The sequence below is a fragment of the Macaca mulatta genome, chromosome 4 (assembly GCF_049350105.2).
Source record: "Macaca mulatta isolate MMU2019108-1 chromosome 4, T2T-MMU8v2.0, whole genome shotgun sequence".
Taxonomy (NCBI): Eukaryota; Metazoa; Chordata; class Mammalia; order Primates; family Cercopithecidae; genus Macaca; species Macaca mulatta.
Window position 1 is genome coordinate 10,564,911 of NC_133409.1, and position 15,171 is coordinate 10,580,081.

A 15,171-nucleotide genomic window follows, 5' to 3' on the forward strand; every position below is an offset into this window, starting at 1 on the left:
GATTCGAGGTGTCAGTTTGTAGACAAATTCTGAAGAGCGTTTTGGCAGGAATTATCGAAATGTTTTTGTTTGTTTGTTTGTTTTGTTTGTTTTTTTGAGACGGAGTCTCACTTTGTCGCCCAGGCTGGAGTGCAGTGGCACCATCTCAGCTCACTGCAAGCTCTGCCTCCTGGGTTCACGCCATTCTCCTGCCTCAGCCTCCAAGTAGCTGGGACTACAGGCACGCACCACCACGCCCGGCTAATTTTTTGTATTTTTAGTAGAGACCAAGTTTCACCGTGTTAGCCAGGATGGTCTTGATCTCCTGACCTCGTGATCCGCCCGCCTCGGCCTCCCAAAGTGCTGGGATTACAGGCGTGAGCCACCGCGCCCGGCCGAAATGTTAAATGGAACAATACTTCAACCCAGTGGTAGTTGCACTTTGGGGAGTGTGTCCAATTTAATGCCTCTGAATGGTTTGAAGTATGCATGTCTGGGTGACTCACTGACACCAATATGATCATTAGAGTTTGCCTCAAGGATATTGCAAAGGTGTGTAGCCATTAAAAACAATGATGTATGTCTGTATCATTTGCCATGAAATGATGCCCATTCATATTATTAGGTGGAAAAAACAAGTTACAGAATTTCATGCATAGTATGATGCAACATCTTTAAAATTCTATGTGTATTGATGTAAGGGCATGCAATGAGTTACCCAGGAGATGATTCATAAAAAAATACTGGTGACTGTCTCTGTGTGGTAGAAATTGCTAATTTCTACCTTTCTCAACTATTTTAATATGTTATAATGGCAACGAAAACAAAGCTATTTTAATTTTGAAAAACACCTTAAAAAGGAGAATTGTAAATATTAAGCATTTCCTGAACTTCTCCTAAATAGGAAAAAAAAAAACCTGGAAATGATAATACGACACCAACACTTCTAAGAAGAGAACAGAAAAATACATATGCCTTGATGCTATACACTGGTAGTGCCATTATGTAACTGAATTTTCTTAATTTCTTATCCCAAGATGTGCTTTTTACCTAAACATTGTCTTTTTAGAATAGCATAACACCATTTGTCCTAACTGCTACCTAGTCGATATAAATATTTTTTTTTCATTTGTCCTGAAACTTTTAAAGAGAATCTAAAGGAACTATATATAACCTATGTCCTGAATGCTCAGAGTGACATCATATCACCAGAATGAAAGTCAAACAAAAACATTTTAGGCTTTTTGGTAATGCTCTATAGTTTACCATCAAAAAATTAACCATAAATCATGGATTTATTTTGGTTTATGGTTTTCAAGATCTTACAAAGTGTGTGTGTGTGTGTGTGTGTGTGTGTGTGTGTGTGTGTGTGTGTGTTGGAATAGGCCATCTCACTAGAAAGATGCTGGTTGGAATTTAGTCATTGGCACAAGGGTTCCCATAGTCTTTTTCCTATGTCAGGCCTATGCTGGGATCAGCTACATGGATGCAGCATGGAGCCTCCCAACCTGGGTGAACATGGATCTGAGTCATAAGACAACAGGTCTGAACTCAATTCATGCGTTTATGACAGTTACATCTGGTTTCATTTATCCTTATTATAAAATTAATAATAGTCTGCAGATGCAGTCTTTTCTAGTTCAGATTATATCTGCTGCATCTAACATTGTAATGTATAGATCTTCAAAGAATAACTTTCAATTTTAGAGACTCTAAATTGTTTCAAGCTAATCTCAATGTTTTAACAAGAGTTGGTGTTCTCATATAGGAATGTTTCTGCTATTATAAGATAAGATGAATTATCCAAAGAATTGGGTTGTCATTGGAAATTCTACCTTTTAAAATATCTCCTTTAAAACTGTTATTTTCTGTGAGCCAGAGAGCCATTTAGAAAATGCCCTTTACACTTTGGTAAAAACCAGTAGATGAAAGCAATGATTCCAAATTCACCATTCAGTCATGTGTGGACCTCTGGGCACAGTGAGCTGGGGAGTAACAAGTTAAGTCAAAAACTCCTTCTCTGATCTGGAGGTGTTATAATATAAAATAGACAAGAGAGTGGATATGTTTAAACAAGTATGAATGAAGGACGCCCTAAGCACCGTGAAGAGGGGACTATTTCATTAATGTGTGTCCTCAGCTCTCTGCACAGTAAATATTGAGTTGGTGATAAAACCTGAAGCGGGAATGGAGCGCTGCGTCAGAACTCACTAGCTTAGCATGGCTTCCGCACCCTCTGCTCTAGCAGCTTAGCAGGACCACTTTCCCATCCCTCACCTGGAAGTCCTCAAACAGAGTCTCAGTCTTCTGAGTCAGTATCAATTGCTGATGTTCATTCTCAGGCCAATGACTCCATTTTTCCCTCATTTCTTCCATTCCATTTCCTGTCTCTTGCTCACTATTGATGACATAGGCCCAACACCCTTCACCTGGTCCATAAATAAGTCTTTACTTCCAATTGTCCAGTGACTCGGACCTCAGACTTGAGCATATCCTCTTCCGTGACCCTCTTCCGTTCCGCACATTATCTTTGTTTTCAGATTCCAGGCCTCTTCTCCCTCAACACTTCTCAAAAAAACTCCTTTTGCTTTTGTACTTACTGGACATGATAGTTAATTGACATTTTTAAAGTCACTAACCAAACACAAAAACAGCAAATACAATGGAGGCAAACACTTTGTGAGCTTAGACCAAAAGGACAGCACAGAGGTAGTGAAGTGACCTTTGACAGGTTCTTTCACTACAGTAGCTTTACTCATGCCTATGGAAGTTCTTAAAATAAAAATTGATACATACAGAACCCTTTTTTTTTTTTTGAGACAGAGTCTCACTCTGTTGCCCAGGCTGGTGCAGTGGCAAAATCTCTGCTCACTGCAACCTGTGCCTCCCAGGTTCAAGCGATTCCCCTGCCTCCGCCTCCCCAGTAGTTGGGATTATGAGGGCGTGCCACCACACCTGGCTAATTATTATTATTATTATTATTATTTATTTTTTTTTTTTTAGTAGAGACAGGATTTCATGGCTGATCTCGACCTCCTGACATCAGGTGATCCACCTGCCTAGGCCTCCCAAAGTGCTGGGATTACAGGTGTGAGCCACAGCATGCAGCTGATAGAGGAACTTGTAAACACACAAATGCAGACAGGTGAAAGTTTTTCCTACGATAATCTTCAGCTTTGACACGCTGAAGATATCCGTGTCTATTGAGATTCATTTTCTAGTTGATAAGTGCTTGCTTAAAACAAATTTTTGGGCCGGGCGTGGTGTCTCACACCTGTAATCCTAGCACTTTGGGAGGCCGAGGCAGGGGGATCACGAAGTCAAGAGATTTAGACCATCCAGGCCAGCATGGTGAAACCGCGTCTTTACTAAAAATACAAAAAATAGCCAGGCATGGTGGTGGGCGCCTGTATTCCCAGCTACTTGGGAGGCTGAGGCAAGAGAATCACTTGAACCCGGAAGGCGGAGGTTGCAGGGAGCTGAGATTGCACAACTACACTCCAGCCTGGCGACAGAGTGAGACTCCATCTAAAAAAACAAACAACAACAACAACAAAAGAAACTGTCCATAAATGAATTTCTTATCAAAATGTGCAGGATGAAGGGCTGGATTTAGCTGTTTGGAGTTGCTTATGCTGGGGCCATGGTGCAGTCACCTGAGCGGCACACCAAGGCTCAAGGTCTCTGTGTTTTAGAGGCAGCTGGTTGAACGCTTGTGATGCTGCTCTTCAAAACATGAAGAGAAAATTTGAGCTCATTGGTAGAACTCTCTGACAGATGAGAAGTACTCAGATTCATCATTTTGGCTAATTAAAATAAAGAATAATTACTAATTCTCATGTGATAAAATGCAACGATCTGGGCAATCAAACCAGAGTGTAATTAACAATATACTCAAAGCTGTGTGGGTTTTCCCCCATCCTAGAAGCTATTAGTTGTCCTTTAAATTAGATTTTTGTTTTATTTCAAAATCTCTTTCAAGTGTATCTCACCCCAGCATATACACTCTAAATATATAAAAGCAGTGATGCTATATAAAAGCAGTGATGAATTTAAGTGGCAATACTTAGAGTGCTTACAAAATTATTGAGTTTTGTTTTTTATAAGAATTTGAAATATGCCTTTCAGTAATGAATGCAATTATGCCTATACTAAGATGAATAAGAGAAACGAAATGCACAGTACTCAAGTGACAAGGGAAATTACTGAAATGAATTTAAAATACAAAAAAAAACAAAAACAAAAACAAAAAATACCATTAAGTACTTGTAAAAATATGAACTCTTTTCTGTTCCCCTGCCCCATTCCACTTTATCCCCAGCCCTTCTCTTTACCTCATTTTTAAGGAATTGTGTCCATTTAATAAATTCCTCAGTTTAAGGAATTGCATCAATTCCTAAAGTCCAATGACTTATATTTATTTAATAATTGTTTTGGATATGATTTATTTTCCCAAACTTAATAGTGCCTGAATAAGGAAGGCCAGTTTACAGAACGCATTCTATGACGAAGTATGGGGTACAAATATAAATTCCAAAAGTTTCCAGTTTATAAACAGGGGAGTGCTCCATAATTGTTCATGTCTATAAATTGTTTGGAACTCAGAATTCTTTTCTCCTAAAGAAACCTCATTAACCATGATAATTGGGTGCCCAGCTGAGCCTCTAGGCCCTATTTAACTAGGCCTTATCTGATCGGGATGTGCCTAATCTGAGTGCCCTTTTTGGTTGCATCCACTTGGGGGATAACAATCCCACAGATTCTCTTTCCCCCGACGTTAACTAGACATTGACATGTTCACTCGGGTAACCAACCAACCACCATAATCTATGGAAAAACACATTAAAGGGAGCACAAAATTCCATCTCCTTCACTTCCTCCCTTTCCCTTCTCTGGTGTCAACCAAGGACAAACTTTTGAGAGCAGCAAGAGAAAGAAAATAATGGATAAGCATCCCTTTTCACTCTGAGAGCCTCCCATTCCCAGTGGCCGCTCATGTATTGACCCGCCAAATTAAATTTATGATCTGAGGGATGCTGGATGTTGAAAACACCCGCCCTCTAAAATGTATCATCACAAGCACTCAAAATATAGGTCAATAACAAAGGAAGAACTTTATGACATTCAAAGATGGAGGCAAAGCACCAAGAATATACACACAATTCAGAATTTTTAAGTTGTTTTGACATCATAACAACATACAAATAGGAAAAATGAGAATTGTTTTTCATCTTTTGTTACTGCATGTTCTACCTTGTCCGCTATCTCAAATCTCCCAAATGACCACAGAAAATCTACTGCAGAGCAGCGCTGATTAGATCTAGTGCAGGAAGTGACGCCATCGTGTGGACAGTCATGGAAGTGTCACGGGAAAGAGAGGTCAGGGGAGGGTGTTCATAGAGCCTGCGGATCTGGGCTTAAGTGCTTATGGCAGATCTTTCAAGGTGGGAAACTGTTTGGAGTTGAGCAGATCAATGACAAAGTAGTTTGGGGTCCGTGGACACAGTAAGGCAAAGTCCTAAGGAAGCCTTCATAAGGAAACTGTTGTCTTATACAAGAGCTATTGCCTAGGTGAACCATCTGATTTCCTGTTAAGAGAGATGGCTACTCAGATGAGCAAACTGTCTGGTTAAATTATTTGCAGAATTTTCTTGAAGCAAACAGTGAAGTTATTTATTGCTTTACAAGCTTATCTTCCAGGGAAGGATTTTTCTGGAACAAATAATTATGTCTCAGTGGTCTCAGTTCTCAGCCCCAGTAGGTAGGCTGTGTGTATGCAGGTGCTTTCGATTCTCATCTGCAGCCAAGCAGCTGCTTGGATTCCTCAGACACTCCAGGCTTTGGCCTCTTTGATTCCAAGCCACCTCCTCCTCTTCTTTTTTTTATACCTCTTTGGTTGCTCTCTGCTCACTTGGCTCTTTCTACATCTACTTGGTTTGTGGATGTACGTCTTGTTTCTTCTGCAAGCTCCCGGAAGGCACAATCCCTGCCTAATTCGTTTATGATTTCTCTATGGCCCCTGGCGTTATGCATAGTAAATGTACACTGAAGAGTTGTTCAATGAAGAATCAATGAATATTTGCTTGGAATTCATCTCCTGCTAATAAGGATAATATTATTATTGGTGAAATGAAAATTTCTGATTGTGTCTCATTATGGATGAGACTGATTCTTCCCTGGCACCTCATTGGAAGATAGATAATCTCGTAGCCACTAGAAGTTGACCCAGCAGGGGTGTTTGGATTAATACAGCAGCTGCAACAAACCAGAAAATATCAATCTGTATCATTTTGATAAAAATTATGAAATCACAGCTATCTGAGCTTCATACTCACTATGTTGAGCTCCTAGAAGATACTTCGCATGCCTCTGGGCTGGTAACTGCCTCATCTACAAGTAAGAAATTTGAATAAATAGTATTTCATGGCTTCTTTCAGCTTATTCTGAAAGCATCAAAATTTACAAAGTTTCGTGCTATACTACTCAGATAAGTTATGCCTAGTAATTAGTGGTTGTATGGAAGATTTTCCTTCTGCAAACTACATTCATGCTTATATATGTTCATAAACTCAGGTCTATATGTTATTGAATTTTTATTCAGTCTTTTCCAAGGTTATTTTTAGATGTACTTTAAAGTTTTCATCTAGAGTTTTTTATTATGAAAAGTTCCAGACATCCAATTAGATATTTAAAATAGCATAATCAATGTCCATGTACACACTACCCAGCTTTGATAACTTCATTAGTTTAGTTCGTTTTCTGCCTCGATTTCACCATCTGTAAAATGGGGATAAAAATAGTACCTGCCTTACAGGGTCGTCGTGAGGATTAAATGAACTACACGCAAAACACTGTGAAGAGTGTTTTGTTCCTACTAAGCGTCACAGAAGTATTAGCTTTTCTTATTAACAATGATTGTTATACACTTTAGAGACAGATTTGAATAGCACCGTTCTTCTATGCTCCTGTTCCTCTTTCTCCTTCCCCTGAATTTGATACATACTTCAGGGGCGTTTACCATTTGCATGCATTATTTTATATTCTTAGTATATTTGTATGCATCGACATTGTTTAATAGATTCTCTAAACTTTCTGTAAATGACATTGCATTGTGCATAAACGATTGCAACATTTTTCTCACCTTTATGATTTTGAGATTTATCTGTTTTCATACATTTCACTCTAGTTAACTCATATTAACTCACTCCCTAAACATCTTTGCTTCAGTGTCGTGGTCTCAATAAGAAATGAACACCTAATTTTACATTAGCCAACCCTACCCTTTATACTGTTGTATTTTCTCTTTTCCACACAGTACTGATGACCATCCCAAATGTTACATCATTTACCTACTTATTAGTTTATTTTTATTGTCTCTCACCCCTTTAGAATGTGAGCTCCGATGAGGGATTTTTGTCTGTTTAATTTTTCACAGATGCGACCCCAGTGCCCTAATAGTGCCTGGCACAAAGTGGGTGCACAACAGGCTATTTGTTGAATGATTTTATCTCTTCTCCTGTTGATGGTCATTTTAGATGTGTCCTTTTGTTGTTGCTGTTATTACAAAAATGTTGCAGTAAATATTCTATTACGTATCTCCTTGTATAACCATGTAAGTTTCCCTCCAGTGTGTAAACCTATAAGTAGGTGTTAGGTGGAAGGTGAATATCTTCAGGATTCTCCTTAACTGGCTTAGGATATCTTGAGACAGCAAGTATTGGCTATTGAGAAAGAATGCACGAATAATCCTTTATAAATAAAAACCCATCAGCAGAGAGAAATGATTAAAATAAGCTTGGCTTTATTTATGAAAATGATAATGCTTTGAACTTGATTATATAAAGTCCTACTGCTGACTGAATGCAATTGCTCTGTCAAGATAGCTTAGTGAGTTTTCCATGGATCCTATTAACGCCTGGCTCTCAGACTAATTCAGAAATGGCTACTTCAGAACAGTGTTTGGCGACCCTAATCAACCTGGCTTAGCTGGATGAGCGAGCAGCCCACTGGATTCCTTCGCTGCTGCAGCCCAGCCTGCAGATGTGGCCCACGCTCTCTGGCTTGTGCTCAGAGGTCAGTGTTCAGTCTCGCTGCATTGTCTTTGATCACATTGAATCATCATTTATTTTTGATGCCATTTCATCGTTAGTCGGTTTCCTTTTCTAAGTTGTACTTAGGGGGGAAATAGAAGGTTACTGTAATTGTCAAGCCCACATTACGGATTCTAAGTGATAGCCAAGAGAGAAATTAATTCTCAAAGCGTTTCGCACCAAACAGCAGCAATCTGCAAATTGCAGATTATTTGCGTCATATGGCCGGTGCCGGGAGCACATCAGAGAGCTGAAATCCATTTCCATTTCTATCCCAAGCCTGGGTGCTCACGATTTTCCATTGAACCCAAAGGATATCACAATTGCTCCTGTGATGATTTGCAAGGAAATTAAAAGCAAAAATAGTGATTGAAGACTCATGTGGTTTTTAATGCTTCTCAATGGAATATATTTTCCAAATGAGTTTTCCCTGCTTTACTGCATGATTGTTGAGGAAATTCACCAAAAGCTTTCTGAAAACATTGTGGCTCAGTTAATCTCTCAAAGGTATTTGTTTTGTTTTGTTTTGTTTTGGGTTGCTTTTTCTCAGTAGCTGTCAGTGACTTTGTGGAAATGCTACACAACTTTGTGACGCATTTTCACTGAGGAGCTTCCCAGTTAGATGATAAAATGACCTTTAAGGTATAGCAACAGAATGAAAGTAAATGTTGATTACAGATACTAATTGAAATAAAAGGCCCGGTTTCGACGTTGTCTTTAAAAAAAAAAAAAAAAAAATTCAATCCTGTCTTTACATGCTTTTTAACAAATTCGCTTATTCATTTTTAATACCAAAAAGCTTCATTGAACACCAATGAGCTCAGATTTGTAGAAAACACAGGCAAGAGATGAGTGAGGGGTTTAATAACTGGAGGAAAAACACAACAGAAGAACACAAACCTGTGAGCATGGCATGAGGATAGCCCGGAACGAGGTGAAATTCTCTTTTAAATTGCCAAGGACAGCAGGATGGGTTTTAAAAGTGGAATCCAGGACAAGAAAAGAGGGAAAAGATAGAAAAGAATAGGCTCTTATCAAGAAAGGTAACACAGTGTCAATAGGTAAAAACACTACTCTATTTCTGTGTGTTCTGTTTTTTTGAGCAAAGATGTTAGAAAGGACAGAATAACAATTTAAGGAGAACCTTGTGCTTAAGAAAAGTGAGGACAGAATATGGCATATACAAATATTTTAAGTGCCAGTAGATGTCCAAACACTTCCATTATAGTCTCAGAGATGCTGCCGAGAATCTTTGAGATCCAATAAAGAGGTCAGAGTTCTGGAGGTGATTTTTTTAACTTTTCACAATGAGGAAAGATTGAATCTCAAAAGTTGAAAAGTAGTGAGTTTCATACCAGTTTCACCCATCAAGCACCCAAAGGAGAAAAAATCATGTGAGAACTTACTCACGTATTACGTAAGGAATACTCATTACATAAAATAATATGTGGTCATTAAGAGTCAGTGCAGATTTACCAAAAATGAATGCAGAAGAACCCATATGTGAGGGAGGTGATGCTTAAAGGGCATGGAAGGATTGGACATGGTCTCTGTCGCTCCAAATCCAGAAGTAGTACTGTGGTTTTTATTCGTCAGGCTCATTTTTGACTCCCTGCCACCTCCACCCCCTCCACTAACGTTTTCCTGTCTCCCTACACGAATGCATTCTGTGTGCCCGTCTTGCAGTTCTAGTTTTGTTATTTTTAAGCCCCATCTTCACACTGAGTTTATATCTGGCCATTTCCTATACTAATGTTCCTGTGATGAGCACAGTTTGCAGATAGCCGTCCACGGTCTTCTTAAATATCTTGACCCCTTCCAGCTCTTCTCATCTAAGTCTACGCTGTGTCTGGTCTTGTTTGGTGGTTTTTTTGAATCTACCAGGTGTTTCAAGTAATTATGTAGTCTTCTGTGAAAAATGTTTATATATGAGCTATCATCAACATCAGTCCTTTCGCTTGTATCTTAGGAGACGGCCAAAATACGAATTCTGAAGATAAGCTAATTTAAAATATTGTTTCTTATTTTACCCAGGATTAAAATAAGTCAAAGCCATTTTCTCAAGTTTGAGTGACATAAAAGACCACTTGTAAAGAAACAAAAAATTCTCCAAAACACCCAAGGTTGAATGAAATTATTTTTAAGACAATATGGCTTAAATGCATCTAGATATAAACTGAGCTATAAATACTTTATGCTTATACAACTAGAAGGCCCACATAAAAACATATCAATTAAGTATAAGTGAAAGTACAAGACCAAAATATTCTGATGGACTCTATCAATTTAATACGGCAGAGGCCATCATTTTACCGACACTAAAGCAGTGCTTGGGATCCAAACAGAGCCCTGAGGGGTTGGCCCAGATTCGTTCCATCTCAGCAGGCCTGGGACCCTGAGCTGCAGGCTGCCTCCCTTCCCCCACCACTTCTCCTGTGACTCTACCCTTCCGACATTCGGCCCCAGACCATGGGACGTGACTGGTGGGGGAAGCCTCCCTTGCGTTCTATCCACTCCTTTCTCATTTATTTCAGCAAACTAAGCTACGATGACTTGCTCCCAAAGAGATCGAAAGCACAGGAACTGACTTGAGGCTGAATTTCATAGCAGTTTTTGGTTGAATTGAAGCCAATCCAATGCTCCAGAATATATACTTTTACTATTGTTTAGGTGATCATCAGAATAACAACACCAAAATGAATAACTTCTCAAAAAGAATCTCCAGCCTGCAGGTCTCCATGGCCTCTAGTTGGAGAAGCAACTCAAGCTCAAGCATCTGTTTCTCACTTGAAGGATCTAGTTTTCCTTCTCTACAGTACCAGACATGCCTGTGGAAACTAACGTATTATGTTTTCCACTAAAATATTCACCTTGGGTTATTTATTTATTTATTTATTTATTTATTTATTTATTTAGACAGAGTCTTGCTCTTGTCGCCCAGGCTAGAGTGCAGTGGCACAATCTTGCCCCACTGCAACCTCCACCTCCCAGGTTCAAGTGATTCTCCTGCCTCAGCCTCCCAACTAGCTGGGATTATAGGTGCCCACCACCACGTCTGGCTAAATTTTGTATTTTTAGGAGAAATGGCGTTTTACCATGTTGGCCAGGCTGGTCTCAAACTCCTGACCTCGTGATCCTCCCACCTCAACCTCCCAAAGTGCTGGGATTACAGGTGTGAGCCACCACACCTGGCCAGGATTTTTGTTTATTTTCTTGGTAGATCACCTATTTACACTTGTGTTTAAATTTTATGCACATTTTTATAATCTTTTGTACTACTCAGTAAACATTTATGAAGTACTTTCTCAAAGTATGAAATGTTATATAATATAGGCTAAAACTATGTTCCAGCATTTTACATGGCCATAGAATTTTGGAATTGGAATGAACTCAGTGTTAGTCAGGGTTCTCCCAAGAAACAGGACCTTTCTGTCTATAGGATCTATAGAGAGAAAGAGACAGGAAGACATTTACTGGGGGAACGGCTCACACAATTATGGCGGCCAAGCAGTCCCGCAATCTGCCATCTGTAAGCTGGAAAACCAGGAAAGCTTTTGGTCTAATTCAGTCTGAGTCTGAAGGCCTGAGAACTAGGGGCGGCAGGTTTGGGGGTCATGTATGTCTTGCAGTCAGAAGGCCTGAGAACCAGGAAATCTGATCTTTGAGGCTCTAGAAGAGAAAGAGCATTCGTCGTTCTCTGCCTTCTTGTTCTGTGCAGGCCCTGAGTGCCCTCAGTGGATGGGACGATGCCTGCCCACATTGCTGAGAGTAGATCTTCTTGGTCCACTGATTCGGATGCCAGTCTCTCCCAGAAACAGTCTCACACACATACCCAGAAATAACATGTTATCACCTATCTGGGCACCCCTTAGCCCAGTCAAGTAGACACATAAATTCATCATCGTACCCAGTAAGGATTCCTCTCTAAAATATCCTGCATAAGTATCCATTTTGTGTGTGTTGGAAAACCTGCAGTTACTATCTTATAAGACAATTTATTCCAATTTTTTCTGTTGGTTTAAATCCTACTCTCTGAAACAATGTACAAATCTAATCTTTATTGCAGTGAGCACCTTCATCTGTGTGAATACAGGTTTTCTCAGTCCTCAGCTTGCTCTCCCCCAGACAAACACTCCCAGGGCTTCTGACCACTGTCACATCACAATGCTGAGGAATATGAGAAATGGCCCCATCGTTTAGTTGATATGTTCTGCATACAATCCAGTTTCCTGAATAGGAAGTTCAATAGATTATGTAATCCATAGGTCTTATCTCAAAGAAACAGATTTTTATATCAATTTTGTTTCTAGAGAGAATAATATAAATGATCCAGTTACAGTGTCTCATGCCTATAATCCCAGCACTTTGGGAGGCTGAAGTGGGAGGATCAGTTGAGCCCAGGAGTTTGAGACCAGCCTGGACAGCATAGTGAGATCCCATCTCTACAAAAATTAGGAAAAAAAAAAAAAACAAACTTAGCCAGGCTTGGTAGTGCGCACACCTGTAGTCCCAGCTACTCAGGAAGCTGAAGCAAGAGGTACCTTCAGCCAGTAGATCAAGGCTGCAGTGAACCATGATTACACGCTGCATCCCAGCCTGGAGTAAGACCCTGACTCAAAAAAACAATAGTATAAATGACTACAACCTAATATTGAGGAATAGTTCTATTGAAAAGACAGGGATGCAACACATTTTAAATGATATTAAGCATATACTGGCCTAAATTGTATATATCTATACATTTGAGTCTTGAACAATGTGAGGCTTAGGAACACCAACATCCCTGAAGTCAAAAAACTATGTGGAGCTTTTGACTCCCCCAAAACTTAACTACTAATAGCCTGCTATTGACTAGAAGCCCTGCCTATAACATCAATAGTCTATGAACACATATTCTATAGGTTATATGTATTATATACTGTATTCTTAAAGTAAGATAGAGAAAGGAAAATGTTAGTAAGAAAAATCCTAAGGAAGAGAAAAATGTATTAACTACCCATTAAGTGACAGTGGATCATCATAAAGGTTTTCATCTTCATTGTCTTCACAGCTGGTGGCTGAGGAGGAGGAGCGGGGGGAAGGGTTGGTCCTGCTGTCTCAGGGGTAGCAGAGGCAGAAGAAAAATCTGTATATAAGTGGACCCACAAAGTTCAAGCCCATGTTGTTCCAGGGTCAACTGTATTTTAATTTACATGGAATATGTATTATATTATATATGTTATATTATTATATATAAATATATATATAGGCCAATATTTATATTAATTATATAATTATATAAAATTATATATTTACATATATAATTTTTATATGAGTTATGTAAAAATATATAACTCATAGCTATACATTAAATATATAATTATATTTTGTACATGTATTTTAATTCCATGTGTATATGTGTGTATGTGTGTATATGTGTGTGTATATATATACACAAATGCACACATATACATATATATATATTCATTTATTTATTTAACCTATTTACTTACTTAATTTTATAACTGAAGAAGGAAAATGTGAAAGTTTGAAGGGGCTTGGATTGATTGAGTGGAACGAGAAAGTGATGGGCACCAGAATTGCTGGGGCCTTCTCTCTTGGTCCTTGTCTCTTGGTCCTTCTGTAAGATGGCCTTTCCAAACTGAAACACAGGACCTAATAGGTCTTCACAACGCCTCTTGACAAAACCAGGCAAGGTACTAACCCCCAGCTGAGCCCTCCAAAGAATGGATGTCCTGCTACCCTATCTTTGCTCTTACCTCTCCATGAGCAGGCCCCTGGCCTTAAGGGTGAGCAAACAGGACATGATGAATAAGTCAGAGCCTGTGGTCACCAACTCCCCCACTCTGGCCCCATGGAATCCTGGCTGTATGTGAGGAACCAGTGACATGCTGGACACGTTTCTAAGAACCAGAGTGGCATGATATCCTAAGGCCAGATCACAATCAGAGGGGAGAGAAGGCCTGGCTAGAGTCACAGGCAACTGTTTTCTAAAGAGGTGCGGTTGGAGGCCAGGCAGTGGCCATAGCTATTTTGAGGGTTTGGCTTTTTTTGTGGTTGGTTAGATGTGTGTTTTTCAGGTACACATCTGTGTCCTCTCAAAAGGCAACACTGGCGGTTGATAGTCATAACTGTATGTAAGAACATATAACTACACAGAGTGAAAATGACATTTTTGTGATTAATTCTTCTTTCCAACAGCTGGCTGTCCCAACTCCTTGATTAAAGAGCTCCATCACTTCAGGATTCTGGGAGAAGAGCAGGTGAGTGAGCATCTCAAAGGCTGCATCAGACTGCCATGAAAGATAGACGCTAATGAGACAGTTTGGGCTCCCCAGGGAGGCCGAGTATGTCTCCTGACCCTGGGCGCCCTGAAATGGGGAAGAAAACCATGGTGGAGATATGTGTGAGGACACTTTTTTCCTCTTCTATCCATCAGACCTGACAGGTTATTAATTGCTACATCTGCTATCTGCCAGTGTGTTTCATCTCAAGACTCCAGCAGGAAGCAGGCACTGCATCGTGGCAGACGAGCAAACAAATACATGCAGAGATGAATTATGCCTGAGGGATTGATGGTCACAGACATTGCTGAGTTGCTGTCTGTGGGTGAATGTGTGAGCTTTTTTCTTTCTTTCTTTTCTTTTTTTTTTTTTTTTTTACCAGATTTTTGTATTGTGTGTTTGTTATCTGTATTTCATGGCAGCCTCTTTGTACACGGGTATGAACGTGTGACATCTACATAAAGGATGGCCACTGAAAGTGGATTATTTAAATGCTGTGTTGTGCTCAGTGAGGCATGTCATAATTTAAATAGATGTGCTAAGTAAATAATTCAGGGTGCTAAATATTATATATATGTACACACATATATAGTTTGGACTGCTTAAAAATACATTTCTTGATCCCTATATGGAACTACGAACTCTGTATTAGTATGTTAAATCTAGGTGTCAAGTTATCCTTAAAATACACTAAAGAGTTGGCAAAAGGTTGGTTGACCTAATTTCCAGTGTTATTTATTTTATTTGATTGATTGATTTTTTTGAGACGGAGTCCTGCTCTGTCATCCAGGCTGGAGTGCAGTGGCACGATCTTAGCT

General features: G+C 39.4%; 1 protein-coding gene across 2 annotated transcripts in view; it reads left to right on the forward strand.

Moving 5' to 3' along the window:
- The window catches only part of PRKN (parkin RBR E3 ubiquitin protein ligase), a 1,373,216-nt gene that overhangs the window by 1,138,614 nt on the left and 219,431 nt on the right, over positions 1-15,171 (forward strand). For both annotated transcript variants that reach the window (XM_015137330.3, XM_015137331.3), the window contains exon 8: positions 14,271-14,332. In XM_015137330.3, coding sequence (XP_014992816.3) covers positions 14,271-14,332 — 62 coding nt within the window. The remainder of the gene's footprint in view (positions 1-14,270; positions 14,333-15,171) is intronic.